This window comes from Solea senegalensis, linkage group LG10, assembly GCF_019176455.1.
Source record: "Solea senegalensis isolate Sse05_10M linkage group LG10, IFAPA_SoseM_1, whole genome shotgun sequence".
NCBI lineage: Eukaryota > Metazoa > Chordata > Actinopteri > Pleuronectiformes > Soleidae > Solea > Solea senegalensis.
Genome location: NC_058030.1, coordinates 17327984 through 17342967, shown reverse-complemented (window position 1 = coordinate 17342967; position 14984 = coordinate 17327984). Strand labels below are relative to the sequence as shown.

Genomic DNA, 14984 nt, shown 5'->3' with positions numbered 1-14984 from the left:
CTGGTCTTAGCGGACAGTAGTTTGAGGCCAAATGGCACAGACACAACGTCCTCTTCAAGCAATTTCCTGAAAATGCTCATACTTTTCAGCTGCGTTTTTTGCATTGGTTATGACATTTCTGCCATTCAGGATAGACTAATGTGAAATTATGAACTTTTGCAGAAGTGAAACTATAAGGGAATTGGGTTGATCAATTACTAGATATTCATTATTTGACAAGTCAGGGAATTTTGCATATTGTACCAGTGTCTGAATCCCACAGGAACCTTAACAATATACAAACCACGTGTTGCAGTAAAAGGTCAATGAGAGAAGGAGAAAGAGGGCAATAGTAGGAAAGAACTCAGTGACCCATGGGCCTTGGCTAAGGCCAAAGAAATGGAGCTTATCTTGTTAATGTGGGGAAGATAACGAGAATGCTCATCTGGCCAGAGAAAGGGGAAGCTGCACCATAGTTGTATATGCTGACATCGTTCATTGGAGACCAGAGGCTGAAGCCTGTTTATGTGTGTGTGTGAGAACAAGACAGCTGAAGACACACGCCGGCACTCACTCAGCTGTTGCAAAAAAGTCCAACTCAACACTTGTCATTCAAAAGCACATAATAACATCTGCAGGGATCTGTGTAGGGGTTTCTAAAAATGAAAAAAAAAGTATATATTTAATAAATCTCCTTGTTCCCACATGGCTTTTTTCATTCAAACCACCAATCATTTCATTTATTTGTGTGTAAGATTTAGAAACGACCAAAAACTGAATATTGTCTGCCTGGCTGATTTCCCTGTTCTCAGTTTAGCTGGTAGTTCTTTCAGCTCTGCTTCTGTTGTTTATCTCTACCTGAAGAGAAACATTGCCAGCCACTTCAACAGAGAGTCATCCAACTGAGTTATTTGAAGTGACGGATAGGTATGGATCATGGCCTGCCTTGTAATTAAGAGAGATTGCTATTTTCCCCTTAGAATGGGCTCTCCTATCCTGATCTGTAATTATATGTTGTTCAAACATAGAGGGGAGTGTCCCTGGTTATTGTGCAGCCGGCTCTGTTCTGCCTTCACCACCATAACAAGTGCCAGCATAACTGATTGCCTGCCTTGATCTTAAAGTTTCCATTCTTTTTCGTTTTTCACAACAATACAGAGTGTGTATCCTGCAGAATCAGTTCAACTGCAACTCATTTGTGTCCCGCGCTGTCTTGCCTCTAATACCTAATGGATCATGGCGTTTGTGCGTGTCTGTGTGTGAGTGTGTGTGTGGTGCAGGTAGTGCCCCAGTGACCTCCACATAGTGACACCGAAGTGCAACAATGATGAATGCCCTGAGAGAGTGAAGTAAGGACCCACCTGGATAATGTTAAAGTTAAAAACTCCGAAACCTTAAACGTTACAAGATGCTGACCCCCTTGTTTAATTAAGTGCAGCGTTTTGCTTTTAAAACATTTACTGCCACCCACATCACTCTTCCTTTCCTGCAACACCTTCAATTAAATTTAGCCTGTTACAAATTCATGCATATTACAGGAATGCCAAAAGTGATAGAAGTTGCCGTCTCAGAAAAACGCAGATAAGGAGCGCCGATGTTTTCATCTGTCGTTTGTATGCAAATGTAAATAGTTCCGAGTGCTAAATCTGAGAGGCAACAGAGCGTAACATTTGACCCCTGTGAATAAGTATAGCCCAGGCAGTCTCTGCACCACACACAGCGTATATTTCAGCGTAAAGCTGTGACCCCCTTGTTTTCCAGTAAGAGGAAATTGTCATGCAATGACCCAGTGACCACATTGGAAACCACTTCCCCCTTTGTTATGATTTTGTATGGCTTAACCACCTCCTTTCCCATGTTCTGGTCCTGCCGAATACAGTCTAACCCACACATATTGTCACATTCTCCTTACTCTGCTGTTTCTGCCATCCCTGACCTTTCAACGGCGTGTTGACAGAGACGCCGAAGTCCTCAAAATTGCGATTGTGTGAACAAAAGTAGCATCCAAAGCGCTCTATGTTTAGTGTGCGAGTGGGTTTGCCGAGATCCTCCTCGCGCTTTTTAGGAAACGAAAGACCAAAGACAAACACTGACAATGTGTAGTTGTTATAGTTGTTTTGGTGTGCTGAAATAGCTTGCTTTTGTCTCGTCTCCATACCCGTGTGTGTCTAACCCCTTCCATACCATTTGTTGAAATATAAAATGTAAGCAATGTGACCTGATCAAATTCACTGCCCCCAACCCTCTTTTCTTCCCCTCACATAGTTTTACTTTGTAGACAAGCCACTAAAACTTTCACTTCATTGTTAATATGTCAGAACCCACGGTTACATAATTAGAAAAGCCTCCTCACAGCTCCTGGTTGATTAGGAATCAACAATAAGATAGTTTTGTGGGGCGCTGAAGAAACACAATCACCTCTTTATACCCTGGCTCTGCGGTAACCACCTCGGAGCCCGTGTAAGGATGTAGATTGAATTATGTTTTACGTTATGATATTAAGGTCTTTGGGGAAATTAGCCAAATGGATGTTTCTGAGTAATTAATGAGAGAGAGAGAGATGCTCAACTCCAAACACACTTCTCACAGGGGTTCTGACTATTCCAAGGGCCCAGTACAGTGTGTCCTGGCCATAGAGGTTCTCTGGTATGACCCCCTTTCCCTCTGATTCCCTCTGATTCCCTCTCTTTCTTTCTCTCAGTCTCATTCCTCTCACTCCATCCCTCTTTTTAGTCCACGGCAATTAGAGAGGCAGAGTGGAAGAGGAGGAATGTGTGAGCACGCTTTGTGAGGATTGGAAGAAAGAGAGAGGGAGTACAAGAGAGAAAGTGAGAGATAAAGAGCAAGGGAGAGATGAGAGAGAGACAGAAGAGGGGAGGAGAAGAAAGGAGAGGAGAAGGCCTGTCTTAATTGGCCTGTGTGGCCACGCTGGGCTGTGATGGTCTGGGCTTGCCAAACCCTGTGCCTCAATAGTTGGCCTGGCCTTACATGCATCCCGTGCATCCGGCCAACCACAACTAACTCTAGTGTGCTCTTTGGCAGTTTCCAATGTCAGGCCTGGGAGAGTTGTGCCACCCACATCTACACTCTGCTCCACAGTTCAGGAGGCCTCTCTAGTGGGGATGGATGCATGGGTTTGGGTTTATGGTTTATTTGGCTCCACCAGTTTAGGTTGAGGTGGCATTTCTGTGCCCTCTCTATTGTTTACTTATTTAGGATAATGTTATAGTGATTTTTATGTCTCGGCTCCACATTTAAATGCGGATGTAAATTTAAACTTGACAACAAGTTAAATATGCACCTACTCAAATTACACGCATACCTTGGATACAACACAAATCTTTTTTAGCCCTCACATTGTTTTGCTCTGTTGATATTTCTGCAAACACAAGTCATTAATGCACAAATCCCACAATAAATGAGACTGTAATTTCCTTCTGTCTTTCTGCTGCACTCAACTTGCTCTGCCGACACACTGAAGTATCAGCTTTAAGGATTCAGACAAGATGAAACGCTGAATACTCGAGAAAAAGAGAAACAGACACAGTCACTGAGTTTCCCACAGTCTCAGCACACTACACCCTATTTTGCAAATTTAACAAAAATCTTAAACGTAATACAAAATCTTTTAATTTCGTCCTTGGGCCTGAACCTACATCCCCGATGAGTTCATCCAGATTTCTCCTTTACTTTTTGAGTTTTGCTGCTTAAAGACAAACAGACAAATGTGGCCAAAGACATAATACCTCCTTGGCAGAGGTAATAAAAAAAATTATATGACGGTTGAGTTTGATCTTGAGAAATCAAGCTCAACAATCATAAAAACAAGCATATGCCTTGGCTCACAGTGGCCTGGTTTAGCTTGTTTTGGTTGACTTATGCTGTGCCAGATGCTGCCCTGCCTGGCACAGTGGTGACGTGACGAGCCCCGAGGACCAGAGAGTCACTGATCTCATCCACAAGCTCCAGAGAGTTGTACCATATATAAACACCTGCAGGGAACAGGGAACAGGGAACAGTCCCAGAGCAGGGACACACATGTACACACACATCCACATCCACACACAGACACACACACCTGTCACATGGTTAAATAAAGTGTGAGATGAAAGTGTTTTTTGGCGAGTAAGCAACTCTACTACTACCGCATTTTTCAATACAGAGAATTGAGTAATGGTGCAGGATTCACTCGCTGAAAAAGAAAGTATGTGGACATCTGCATGTGTTTGCATGCAAGTTCAGTATGTGCACGATTGTGTGTGAACTTGCGCAGCCTCTAGCTATCTTTCAGAAATGAACCATTTTTGACAGCATACACTTCTAGCTGAGTGTTTTTCTCCCATTTTGCAAGAGGGTGAACCCGACAGTTGGGCAATGAGGTTTAATGAGACAGTCAAAATGTGATTCAATTGAGTGATTTATGACCATAAGACACAAAACATAAGCTGCTCTACAGTGATAGCTGACTGTATTCACTTTCCTAGAAGCAACACATGGGCATCTTATCACTTCACACCACAGCCAACAGCCAGACGATACTTCAGGATAACCCCAGTGCCAAAAACAGTTCCTGTTCTTGGAACAAAGATACTATACTCTAAATCTGCCCTGTAACAGACATCTCATGGGTGGGTATGTGTATGCATGTCAACAATGAAAGGTCGTGCCATTTTCAGAACATGCATGTGATAATTTGAGACATGTTGGTTACTAAACTTAGCTACTGAAGTGGAGCTTGCTCTAGTAGTTAGTCAGCCACTGGAGGATGGAGGGATGAATGCACAGATGGGTGTGTCAGAGGCAGCGAGAACAGGTCAGGTTCAGTGTGGCATGCAGTAAAGGAAGGACTTAGGAGTTTGTGGCCGGCCGGCCAGCCGGCCTGCCACTCCATGATTGCCATTTTGGCACACTTTGCACAATCATGCAGCAGAGGAGGGACAGAGACAGAGAGACAGACAGAAGTATAGGCAGGCAGAGATGGAGATAGGGAGAAAAAATAGCAGGGAGGAGGGAGGGAGGAACGGAAGGGTGGGTGGGTGAGAGGAAGAGAGAGGGTGCTAAAAGCAGCTGGAGATTCTTTGCGAGGCCTTAAGATGTAATAAATCATTTACAGGGTACTTACAGTTAAATTTATATAAAAAGATTTCAAAACTGGACCTGAAGCTCGACACACACAGCAGAGTGTTAACACAGAGACGGCGCTGAGCAAAGCAGTAACTCTTTTAGACACTTTATGTTTGATAAAATGTTTTTCTTTTTATTGATATTAAAAATGAAAGTACATGAATTGTGCATTTCGGACGTTCTAGCGTGCAGAGGTTAAATCAATAAAATACACACAGGCTGAGTGAGCTACTGACACAGAAAACGTTGCCATTGCCCGGCAATATATCTCTTCATATTCAGCGAAAAAGAAGTGGTTGTCTTTCACACCATTCATAAGAACACTAGAGTAGCCTGTTTGAACATTACAATAGTGGATGAATGCAGTCCTAGCAGGAAAATATAGATTAAAATAGAAAATATAATAATATTATTATTAAAAATAATAATAATAACAATAATAACAATGATAATAATTGCACTGCCTGCTTTGTTGCACAACTGAAGTAGAATATAATTAGAGACAGGAAGTAGCCTTGATAATTGAGATCTTCCAAAGAAAATATGAAGTATTGGGATGACACGTTACCACAGCACGGTGAGTATGCATTAAGTCTCCATCTCATGGGGTGACGCATGACAAAATGGAGGAGGAAACTACAGTGTGGCACAGAATGACCTTGGTTCTGACACGGGCTTCAGTGGTTAGTTACGGAGAGCTGTATCATTGTGGCCAGGTAGAGGTAACAACCTCAGCTGTCCTTCCACACAAAGATTATTATTATTGTTGTTGTTGTTGTTCTTGTTGTTATTATTATTATTGTTGTTCTTATTATTAATAATGATAATGACTATTGATGTTGTGGGTATTATTACACTCAACAACTACTCCACTTCTCCCTTGGAGAGTATAGATTGTGATTTTGTTCCTGAGTGCTTCAGAAATGGTTCAGCAATGGTGGGACACTTCAGTGAACGCATGACTGGTCCACCACGAACCGTGAAAGTATAGATAAGCATACTGATGATGCATAACATCAGGGACATTGTCTTCTGCAAACAGAGAAGAAATAAAATGGACAGACGGAGACGGATAGACGTATAGGCAGATAGACATAGATAGAACAGTGTGGTGTTTCACAATGATAAGCTCTCCTTGATAGACAATGACCTCTGTGTGACTGTTGATAGTTTCTAACATCCTAATGATATCATCACCTCCAGTTAAGACGTGGACACATGCAAGTCAAATGTTGGCTAAACCATAATTCTGCAGCTGATTGGACATGATTATGGCCTCATGACCCAGTCCGACATGTGGCAGTGACACTGGCACAAAGGCAAGATGCTCCTGGAGAAGACCATAGGACACCGTGCACAATTAAAGACATGATTTAATGAAGGACTGGTCATTTTCCCCGCCATCAATACTAAAGTGGCTTTAAAAACATAGTGGGTTTGAGTACAATCAAATGTTGAGCAGTAAATTTTCCACTGATAAAGTCACTCGTTGATGCTTTTTCCTTTTTCACAGACAACCCTGACAGGTTTCTGGAAATCCATGCAGACCAAAGTATTCAGAGTATGTGCCTGTGTCTGTGACAAGACATGCCTAAGTAATCCAGGCTATGCTGCTGTTAAAATATTAATTTAAAGTAACTATGGAAAACAAAAAAAGGAAAAAAAAGACATTATTTTTGGTACAAAGCATCTACAAAAAAGCCTTACAACTCCAATTCGAAAAACAGAGATCATACAAAAAAATCCGTCAGTTGAGCATCAGTGCTACGTATATTATTTGGACCAATTTTTCAAATATATTTTATAACAAAATAAATAATGCCTTTATACAGTGCCCTTATTTGTATTTCAACAAACAAACAAAAAAGCTTGGCGGCTCATTACGCAAGATACAGCTCAGACTAAAGGAAAATAACACAACGTCCCTGGAAACTAATTATATATCTATATTTATATATTTATATATATATATGTATATATACAGTATGCATACATACATATATATCAATGTTTTTATATATATATATTCAAGTATTTGTTTTCAGGCAAAAGCATGTGAATACTACTGATATACATTAAAAAATAAATTGTTAGTTGACATTATTGCTGTTTTTTTCCCTTTGAATTGAAATTTGTGCCTTTCTTTAGAACTGTAAAATAACATCATGACAAAAAAAAATGCCTAACTTGGAAAAACAGGAATGTCACGGTACCAGAAACTGACGGGGTTTTCCTTTTTTTCATTAAAACATTGATATGAAAAGAAAACAGAGAAAGACAAAATAAAATATAATCATCATTATCCCACTCGTTCTTTGTCCATGCCATGATACTTCCTGTCCGAACAGTCTGCAAAGCCATGGCGAACAGGAAGTACTGTCCCAGAACTGTAGTACTGTACTGTCCCAAATCCAGGCAGTCCATGGTGTCCCATATGTGTCCCACGCTGCTCCCTGTGTCCGGCAGCCTCAGAGGGACAGGAGCAACAGGGACTGGGTCTCAGGTCCCCTCATGCCGCTTATGCTGGCAAGCTAGTGATGAGCAGCCGCTAGAACTCTCTGTGAGCGTAGACGCCAACACAGCCCCAATCTTTTCTCAGTGACGCTTCCCCCTTGACATTGCCACTGCCAGGAGCTCCCCCATATCCTTTATTTTCTTTTTTAAAGTCACACTTTCCATAAAACGGAAAGTTTTAATATTCATTTAAAGAAAAAAAAACGTGCTGTTCAACCTCTTCTTTGAGTCCATTCCCAAAGCTAGCACCATGACATTTTTTTAAGCTACACGTTCATTGTTCATAAAAAAATAGTGCCATTTTTTTCTTTACTTTGACGTAATCCGTGGCAATGTGCAATTTTGCAGACTCTTTTCTGCTTTTTGTTTGTGATCAAAAGGTGCTGGAACAGGAATCTAATTTTATAAAATAATTCCTTACAGTGTGGAAGTCCCTTTATAGGTAGAGGTGCAAACTAATAAGAAAAAGAACTAACAGAGATTTTCTTTTTGCCTCAGGAAAAATGATGTGGAATGGATTCTTTCATGCAAGCTGCTCTTCACTCTCAGTTGTCTTCCACAAGGACAAAAAAGCATTCCGCTGGGTGTCCTCTTGACACTTGCAAACCACAGATCTCTTTCATCTTCTTTTCTCCCTTCCCTTTTCTCTTTTGCTTAAGGATCCACCTGAATTGCATTCAGCCGAATTGTTAACTTTTTGTTCATCATTTGTGTTTGTGCCTTTTGTGTCAGTGACTGAAAGAGAGGGAGCGAAAGACTTCAGACAGGAAGAATGTGAAGGCATGTTTGCGTGCCGGAGGAGGGTGGGTGGTTGGGTTTGACGGGGGCAATAGAAAAGGGCCAGAGGGTCAAGAAGTAGTGGATGAGAGCAGGGGGAGGGATTGGTGGGCTCGGACAGGGCAGGGGAGGTCAGAGAGGACTGCCACAGAAATGACGTCAGAGACAAAGCTATCATCCCCTAGTCTTTTTTTTTTTCTCCCTCCAAACTCTTGTCTGTGCAAAGGGCTGGCAGCGGGCTCATTTGTGGTTGACATAGTTTTCCGTGGCCAGCAAGACGGGCGGCAGTTTGCTGGGCAGGCTGATCAGGGGCCTGTGGAAGATTGCCTGCTCCTGTGCTTTGATGTTCTCCGCCTGCCTCCGAAACTTTTTGGCCCTCAGGATGGCGGGGACACCCCTCCGGAGCCGCTGGGCCGCCTTCCTCTGCCACACCTCGTATTTGGAATACTGCTTCCTCGGGACTTCCTATTGTGGCGACAAATAATGGAAAAAGGGAAAAGATGCAGTCAGTTCATTAGGGTTGATAAGACACTGTGCAATACTTATTACAATGGAATAACGCATTGTTTATTTCCTGAAAATATTCAGTCATTGTTGGGCCAGTCAAATGGAAATCAAATGTCATCCTTAGAGCGCATAAGCGCCATAACAGACTCGCCTTGCCTCCGACTTGCCCTTGTTTTGGTTTCCTTGACTGAGAGAAGCTGTCAACAAGTACTTAGTTCAGCCTCTTTAACATACTGTCAAAGGGAAGGGCAGTCACCCGCCTCATATACATATGAGGAGCGCCTCGTCATTCACCCAACGACCCGCTGAACTGACTAACCTCTCGACACCAAACGAATCAACACATAAAAACACTGTCATCTCAGAACCTCTATTCTTACACAAAAAAAGTCACTTAAAACAGCATAAGGTGCTGAGCTGGGCACCAGAGACTGAGCCACAGTGGGAGTGGTAGCAGGGAAGCTAGAATTTATGCGTGAGTAGCGAGCGCTCCATGTGAATGGCTTGTTTTGGTCCTGCCACTTGAAGAGTGTTTATCCCCCTTCATTCACTTCAGGCCTGCTCAATAGGCTAAACACAGCTGGCCCTCAGAGCAGCCTGTACCCATCAACTCTCCCTGTCCAGATGAACTAGGGACATGTCCCAACTAATTCCATCCTTTTTATCACATTTCAGACAGAAGGTCCTTCACTCTCCTGAGTCATTTGTCGTATTTATCCTTTTTTTCCCCTCCATGTACATCACTTGCAATCACATGCCACTGACACAGACTTTCTAAGCAGAAACATATAAACATCTTTCTCCTCTTGTGCAAGAGAAGGCTGAGGGGATTTTAAGAGACCTGGAAAGCAGCCATGGCTCAGTCTTGTGACCAGCCACAGCTCTGTCTTTTGAAAAGACCTGAAACGCTTCATGTGTGACGTACTTCAAAGAAGCTCTGCTGGCCAGCTCAGGTGTTTTTGACCACACAGTTCATGATGCTTGGCAGTTTCGGGGAGCTCGCTGTTCCATGACTAATAATCACACACTCAGAACACACAGTTTTGCTACAGACCAGCAGTCTCCGTCATCTCACAGATTGTCTTTCACACATGCACACACATCCAAGGCTGACAGTATGAGCCTTTTTCCTGATCCTAATGTGCTGTGACTCTGTTGGTGTTTTCCATGATGGTCAGCACTTTCGGGGATGTTTACTGCTTACCAGTGACCATTGAACAAGATAAACCTGTCTTTGTGTGCATATTAGGCTGTACTCAGTGATATAGGGGCAACACTCAGAGGTGAATAGGGGCTCGGGAGATAGGACAGATATGAACGAGGACTAGTATTGTTTCCCACACTGGTGTGTTGTTGTTGTTGTTAGTGAAATGTACCTGCTTTATTGCGGGCATCATGACCTGTAGAGAGGTGGCCGACACGTCCCTTTCGGACTTGGCGGGTTTGGCACAGTACTGCTCCAGCAGGTTGAGGTCACAGCTACGGAAACAACATTCCTCTACGATCCCACGGTTCTGGGAGCGCCGGTTGCTACCCCTGCTGGTTGGCCTACCTGAGGAGAAACAAAGTTCAGGATAAAGAGAGGTCATGAGTAAGGCGAGGTTAAGGCCTGGGGACAGAACACTGGCATCAGTAATGAATCTAAGTTGCTTTGTGCAGGATTACTTCAACAATCATAGCAGTCCATGGAGCAAAGAGGATAAAAGAAAATCTATGTCCAAATCTTTTTGTTTGTAGCAGATAATCTGATTATGGCTATGTTGGAATTCCTTTAACAAGTGAATATGCAAGTAAACACCCTGTGCTGTGGAGAGGGCACTAAAAGAGAGTGAAGGAGACAGCCAAGCTCTCAGACAGACCTTTGGGTGAGCAAATGCATAAAATGGAAACTCTTCTTTGACCTCGTCCATTATCAAGTCAGCAGATATAAGGAGGAAGAGAAGGGAGCGAGAGAAAGAGAGAGAAGAGGGGCCGCGAGGTAGAGAAAACAGGGAACAGTGCTGCGAGAGTGTGTGTGGGGGTCAAAACAGAGGGATAGAAGAAGGTGAGTGGTGGATGGTTGGCATGTTGCACAGGAGAGCACTCTCTACAATCAATAAAGGCCTTGTTTGAAGTCTTGCGCCCCACACAATGTTAGCGAAATCTCATGAGACGGAGGGCTAGATTTGATTGCAGGAAGAGGAACATGAGAGAGAATAAGAGGGTGACCCAGGGGGAGGAGAAGGCAAAGAGAGAAGGTGGAGGGGGAGGAGGAGGGAGCACATCCATGTTGGCCCAAATTGGATAATGATCTTTCTGATTGGAGAGAGGCTTCTGTGGCAAGCGGCACACAAAGCCGCCGCCTGTCTCACAAAGGCGAAAAGCAGTGGGTGGGACATAGCTAATATCTTTTATTATGTTTTTGATCCTTTTTGTCTGTCTGTCTTTGAGCAGTAAAACTCAAAAAGTAAAGCATGTATTTGGATGAAATTTTCGGTGTATGTAGATAATAGCCCAAGTAAGACATGGTCCAATTTTGGTGATGGTGTGGATTCAAGATACTTTTTCGAAAACAATTAAACCTGGAAAGATAGGGGGAGTGTATTGACACTGTGAGTGGTTTGTGCTCCTCGAGTGCTTTCTCTAGTTCAAGTCATTCATTTTTAAGTGTTTCCTCTGCTGCAGAGACAATGGGACGAGGTTACCTACAAGCATACACACAAATAGAATTGAATTGGGAAAAAAAACATGTAGTTGCATTGTGAGTCCCAAAGTCTTTATGCTGTGCAAACAGTAGCTTATCCATCTGAGGATTAACAGCCACCACAATGCATTCACATTCATGCTTTACATCTATTCCCATCATCACTACAATGGAAGCAATGATCAGAATTGGTGTTAATGATCTTTCCTCTTAGCCTGACATCAAAAACACCCTCCCCTCTGTCTCTCTCCGCCTCTCCATCTCGCTCCAACCCCCTCCTACTCATCAGTGTGGTCGCCTGGCCTGGGAACACTGGTGCTGAGGTGACTGGTATGCTTCTTGGGGTGCTATTACTTTACTGGTAAACAAGCGGCCCATTGTGTCGCGCGGAGTCGTGTGTGCCTTCACACAGTTCGCCGGCCTTTCATATGCAATGAGAGGTACGAGCTGTTGTGCAGAATGCGCACGCTCAGCAGAGCAGCCAGGACGAGGTCTCGAGACGCACAGCTGGCTGTAATCTCCCTCTCACTCTTTCTGTCTCTCAGTCAGTGTGTGTGTGTGTGTGTGTGTGTGTGTGTGTGAGAGAGAGAGAGAGAGAGCGAGGGAGAAAGAAAAACACCATACACACATACCACACAGCCACAGACAAGAGCAATAGTCTCAATAGTCCAAACAGATGTGCGCGAATGAACAACACAAAGATCCAACAGAAAGGAAAATAGAGGGGGGAAGAAAAAGAAAAACAACAACGCATTTTTGCAGCTCGTTGTGAAAGCGTGTCACGCTTCGGGACTTACTGAAATAAAAGCCTCTGTCTTCACAGACAAACTGCAGCGCGTCCACCAGCTCTCCCCCACACAGCGTCTCCGTCGAGACCACTTCCACAGCGTGGAGCGCCAGGGCCAGTGCAAACAGCAGCACAGGACAGGACGAAGACATCTTCTTGACCTGCAGACAAAAAACACACACGCACACAGGCTCAACAAAGGCAGCCACCCACTTCACCGGCGATGACATGAAATGCTGTTGAGAAATTGTCAGATGACAGCCAGATGTTGCCTTTCAGTGTGATAAGAGGATCCAGTCTTTCCACATTTGCACGCAAGATGAACCACGTCCAGTTTTAAAAGCTGTATCCCCCCATACCCTTAACCTATATCTCAGACAAACACATTAAAATTTGATTTGGAAAAAATGATGCCAAATGAGCAGCCGTCTTCCTATATGGACAGTTCGTTACCTCCTGCTGCTGTCACCACCTGAGAGAAGTGCTTCTGCAGGAAGAATAAAAAAGGTAGACGGTATCTCTGGTTTCACGCTCTTACACAACTCTGCAGAAGTCGCAAGACCGGCTGCTCGATAGTTAACTATCTGAAAAGCTAGACTCAGCATTTATTTCCCCTCGCTCACCCTGTGGCGAGCTCACTGACCCTGAGACCTACCGCCCCCTATCTGCCGGCCCAGCTGTGCGCTCCGAGTCCAGCGCACCATCCAGACACAGAAGAATAAAACATTTCCCTAATCGCATAACCTGTTGCGCTCTCGCCCAAAAAAAAAACTTCATCCATATTAAACTTTCTTTGTTGCATGCAAACCGAGAGATGTCACATTGCTTATGTTGCACAAAAAAGGAGGATTGCACAGCACAAAAATAAGCAATGCAGCCAAGCCCGCAGCGGCTTTCTCCACTTACAAAGCCAGGGAGATACTGTGGTGACTGCAATAGACGTGTTTCTGTGCATGTCGAGTGTGACAAGCCCTACAAAGATCCCTCTTTGCTTTACCTTCATTCTGCTGTTCTCCGTTCTCCTGCAGGTGTGGCAAAGTGAGCGCTGTCCGTGTCTTTGCTGGCTCTCCATGTCAGATGGCAGTAGTCAAAAACGATGAAGGAGGAGGAGGAGGAGGAGGTGGTGGTGGTAGTGGTGGGTTTTATTTGGTTGGAGGAGCGGTTTGCAGGTAAGTTAGTTTCCCAGTTGGTGCTGCAAAAGTGATGATGTGTGATAGGCTGTCCCAAAGACAAGGCGACAGGCAAAAGTTCTCAGCGAGAAGTATTATATACCAAAACACGCCCCTTACACCCACACCCCACCCCCTCGCTCCTCCTCTTCATGGCTGGTTTAAAAAAAAAAGATGGAAAAGAGCTTAAACGGGGGGAAAAGAGAAAAAGAGAAAGGAGAGGGGAGAGAGTGTCACAAAATACGGAGCAATTCCTTAGGTATTTTCCACGTTTACGCACTGTAACCTACAATCACAATGTTTACGCACAGACTGAACAAGAATAGACGCAATTCCTCAGACTCCAAGGAAAAAAAACAAAAAAAAAAAACATGTCAATGTCAATGCTGTAATTAAGATTAAACGTTGGAGTGGAAGCAAATGTGGCCAAGCTGTGCGCCTGTGCCCAGACTCAAGGTACAGATGGAATCACCGGGGTCAAAGGAGGGTGACACTGGAAGGAAGGTTGATGACTATATCAAGAGTGATGCAGCAGTGACTCACTGTGTTCCAGAAATATATGATTTATAAGCATTTAGTCACCACAAGTCAGAGTAGATAAATGTTATATAGAAATAATAATATTAATAATCTAAAGGCACCCATCATCCATAGATGTATCTATCATACAGGAACTGATCTTGCATATTGACAACTTTACATTCGAGGATAAATATGCTGCATGCATTAAACCGGGACTGTACATGTAACCACTCACATTCACTTTTGTCGTTATAAAACTGCTCCTTCATATCGCTCGTGCGTGGCCTCTAATGATCCTGGTATGTCTTCAAACACAGACTGACACCTAGTGGTTATGGTGGTGAACCTCCGTTTGTTTGTTGTCTCACAGGTTGGAGGTGCTGCTGTCTGTCTGAGCTGGACTGCTGCTCCAGGATTTCATTCCCAGTCTCTTATACCTGACCAGCAGGAGGTTCGTCCCTGAGGGTTGTTTGTTTGGTTGTTTGGTTGATTGGTGGTGTTTTGCAGTTGCCATCCATGACGTTGCTTTACTGCCTTCTTCTGGATTGAATCATCTATCCCCCCTTTCTTCTTCCTTCCTTCCCTCATTCTCATCCCTGGAGGATTTGGCACACCAGTGGGCCTTGAACATCACCTGCAGGTTCTTCTTGCACATGGGATTTCACAGCTGTGTCGTAACTCAAATGTTGCCGGAGATGAATTTGCATCAGTATTTTAGTAGAAATCAGTATGTATACAGTATTTTATACTGTATATGTTATAGATTTATAGCAGATATATAAATATACTATAATACATAAGCTCAGAAACACTGGTGTGTTTAAGATGTGGACTGCCCCCTCTTGTGGCAGACACATGTAATATATTATATTGTCCTTTGTCTCACTGTATGTGACAGAGTGAGTGATTTCAGCAAGCAATC

The 14984-nt window shown here is 43.6% G+C and overlaps 1 protein-coding gene across 2 annotated transcripts; it reads right to left on the bottom strand.

Moving 5' to 3' along the window:
- Positions 1 to 5209: 5209 nt before the first annotated feature.
- On the bottom strand, positions 5210 to 13489 carry igf2b (insulin-like growth factor 2b). Of its 2 annotated transcripts, none has more exons than XM_044035833.1 (4): positions 13369 to 13489; positions 12382 to 12532; positions 10278 to 10453; positions 5210 to 8859 (listed from the first exon to the last, which is right to left on the bottom strand). In XM_044035833.1, the coding sequence occupies exons 1-4, from the start codon at positions 13441 to 13443 to the stop codon at positions 8635 to 8637; spliced, it is 627 nt and encodes a 208-aa protein (XP_043891768.1). In that variant the 5' UTR covers positions 13444 to 13489; the 3' UTR covers positions 5210 to 8634. The 2 variants fall into 2 exon arrangements, with proteins under 2 accessions (XP_043891768.1, XP_043891769.1); XM_044035834.1 differs by lacking the exon at positions 13369 to 13489 and adding an exon at positions 12825 to 13101.
- Positions 13490 to 14984: the final 1495 nt, after the last annotated feature.

What these genes read in the sequence shown, in the direction of transcription:
- igf2b (XM_044035833.1), bottom strand. Translation starts at nt 13,443, where the DNA reads ATGGAGAGCCAGCAAAGACACGGACAGCGCTCACTTTGCCACACCTGC. An exon ending in AGACAGAGGCTTTTATTTCA is followed by an intron (nt 10,454 to 12,381) that starts GTAAGTCCCGAA and finishes GTTTCTCCTCAG; the next exon opens with GTAGGCCAACCAGCAGGGGT. An exon ending in TGATGCCCGCAATAAAGCAG is followed by an intron (nt 8,860 to 10,277) that starts GTACATTTCACT and finishes TCGCCACAATAG; the next exon opens with GAAGTCCCGAGGAAGCAGTA.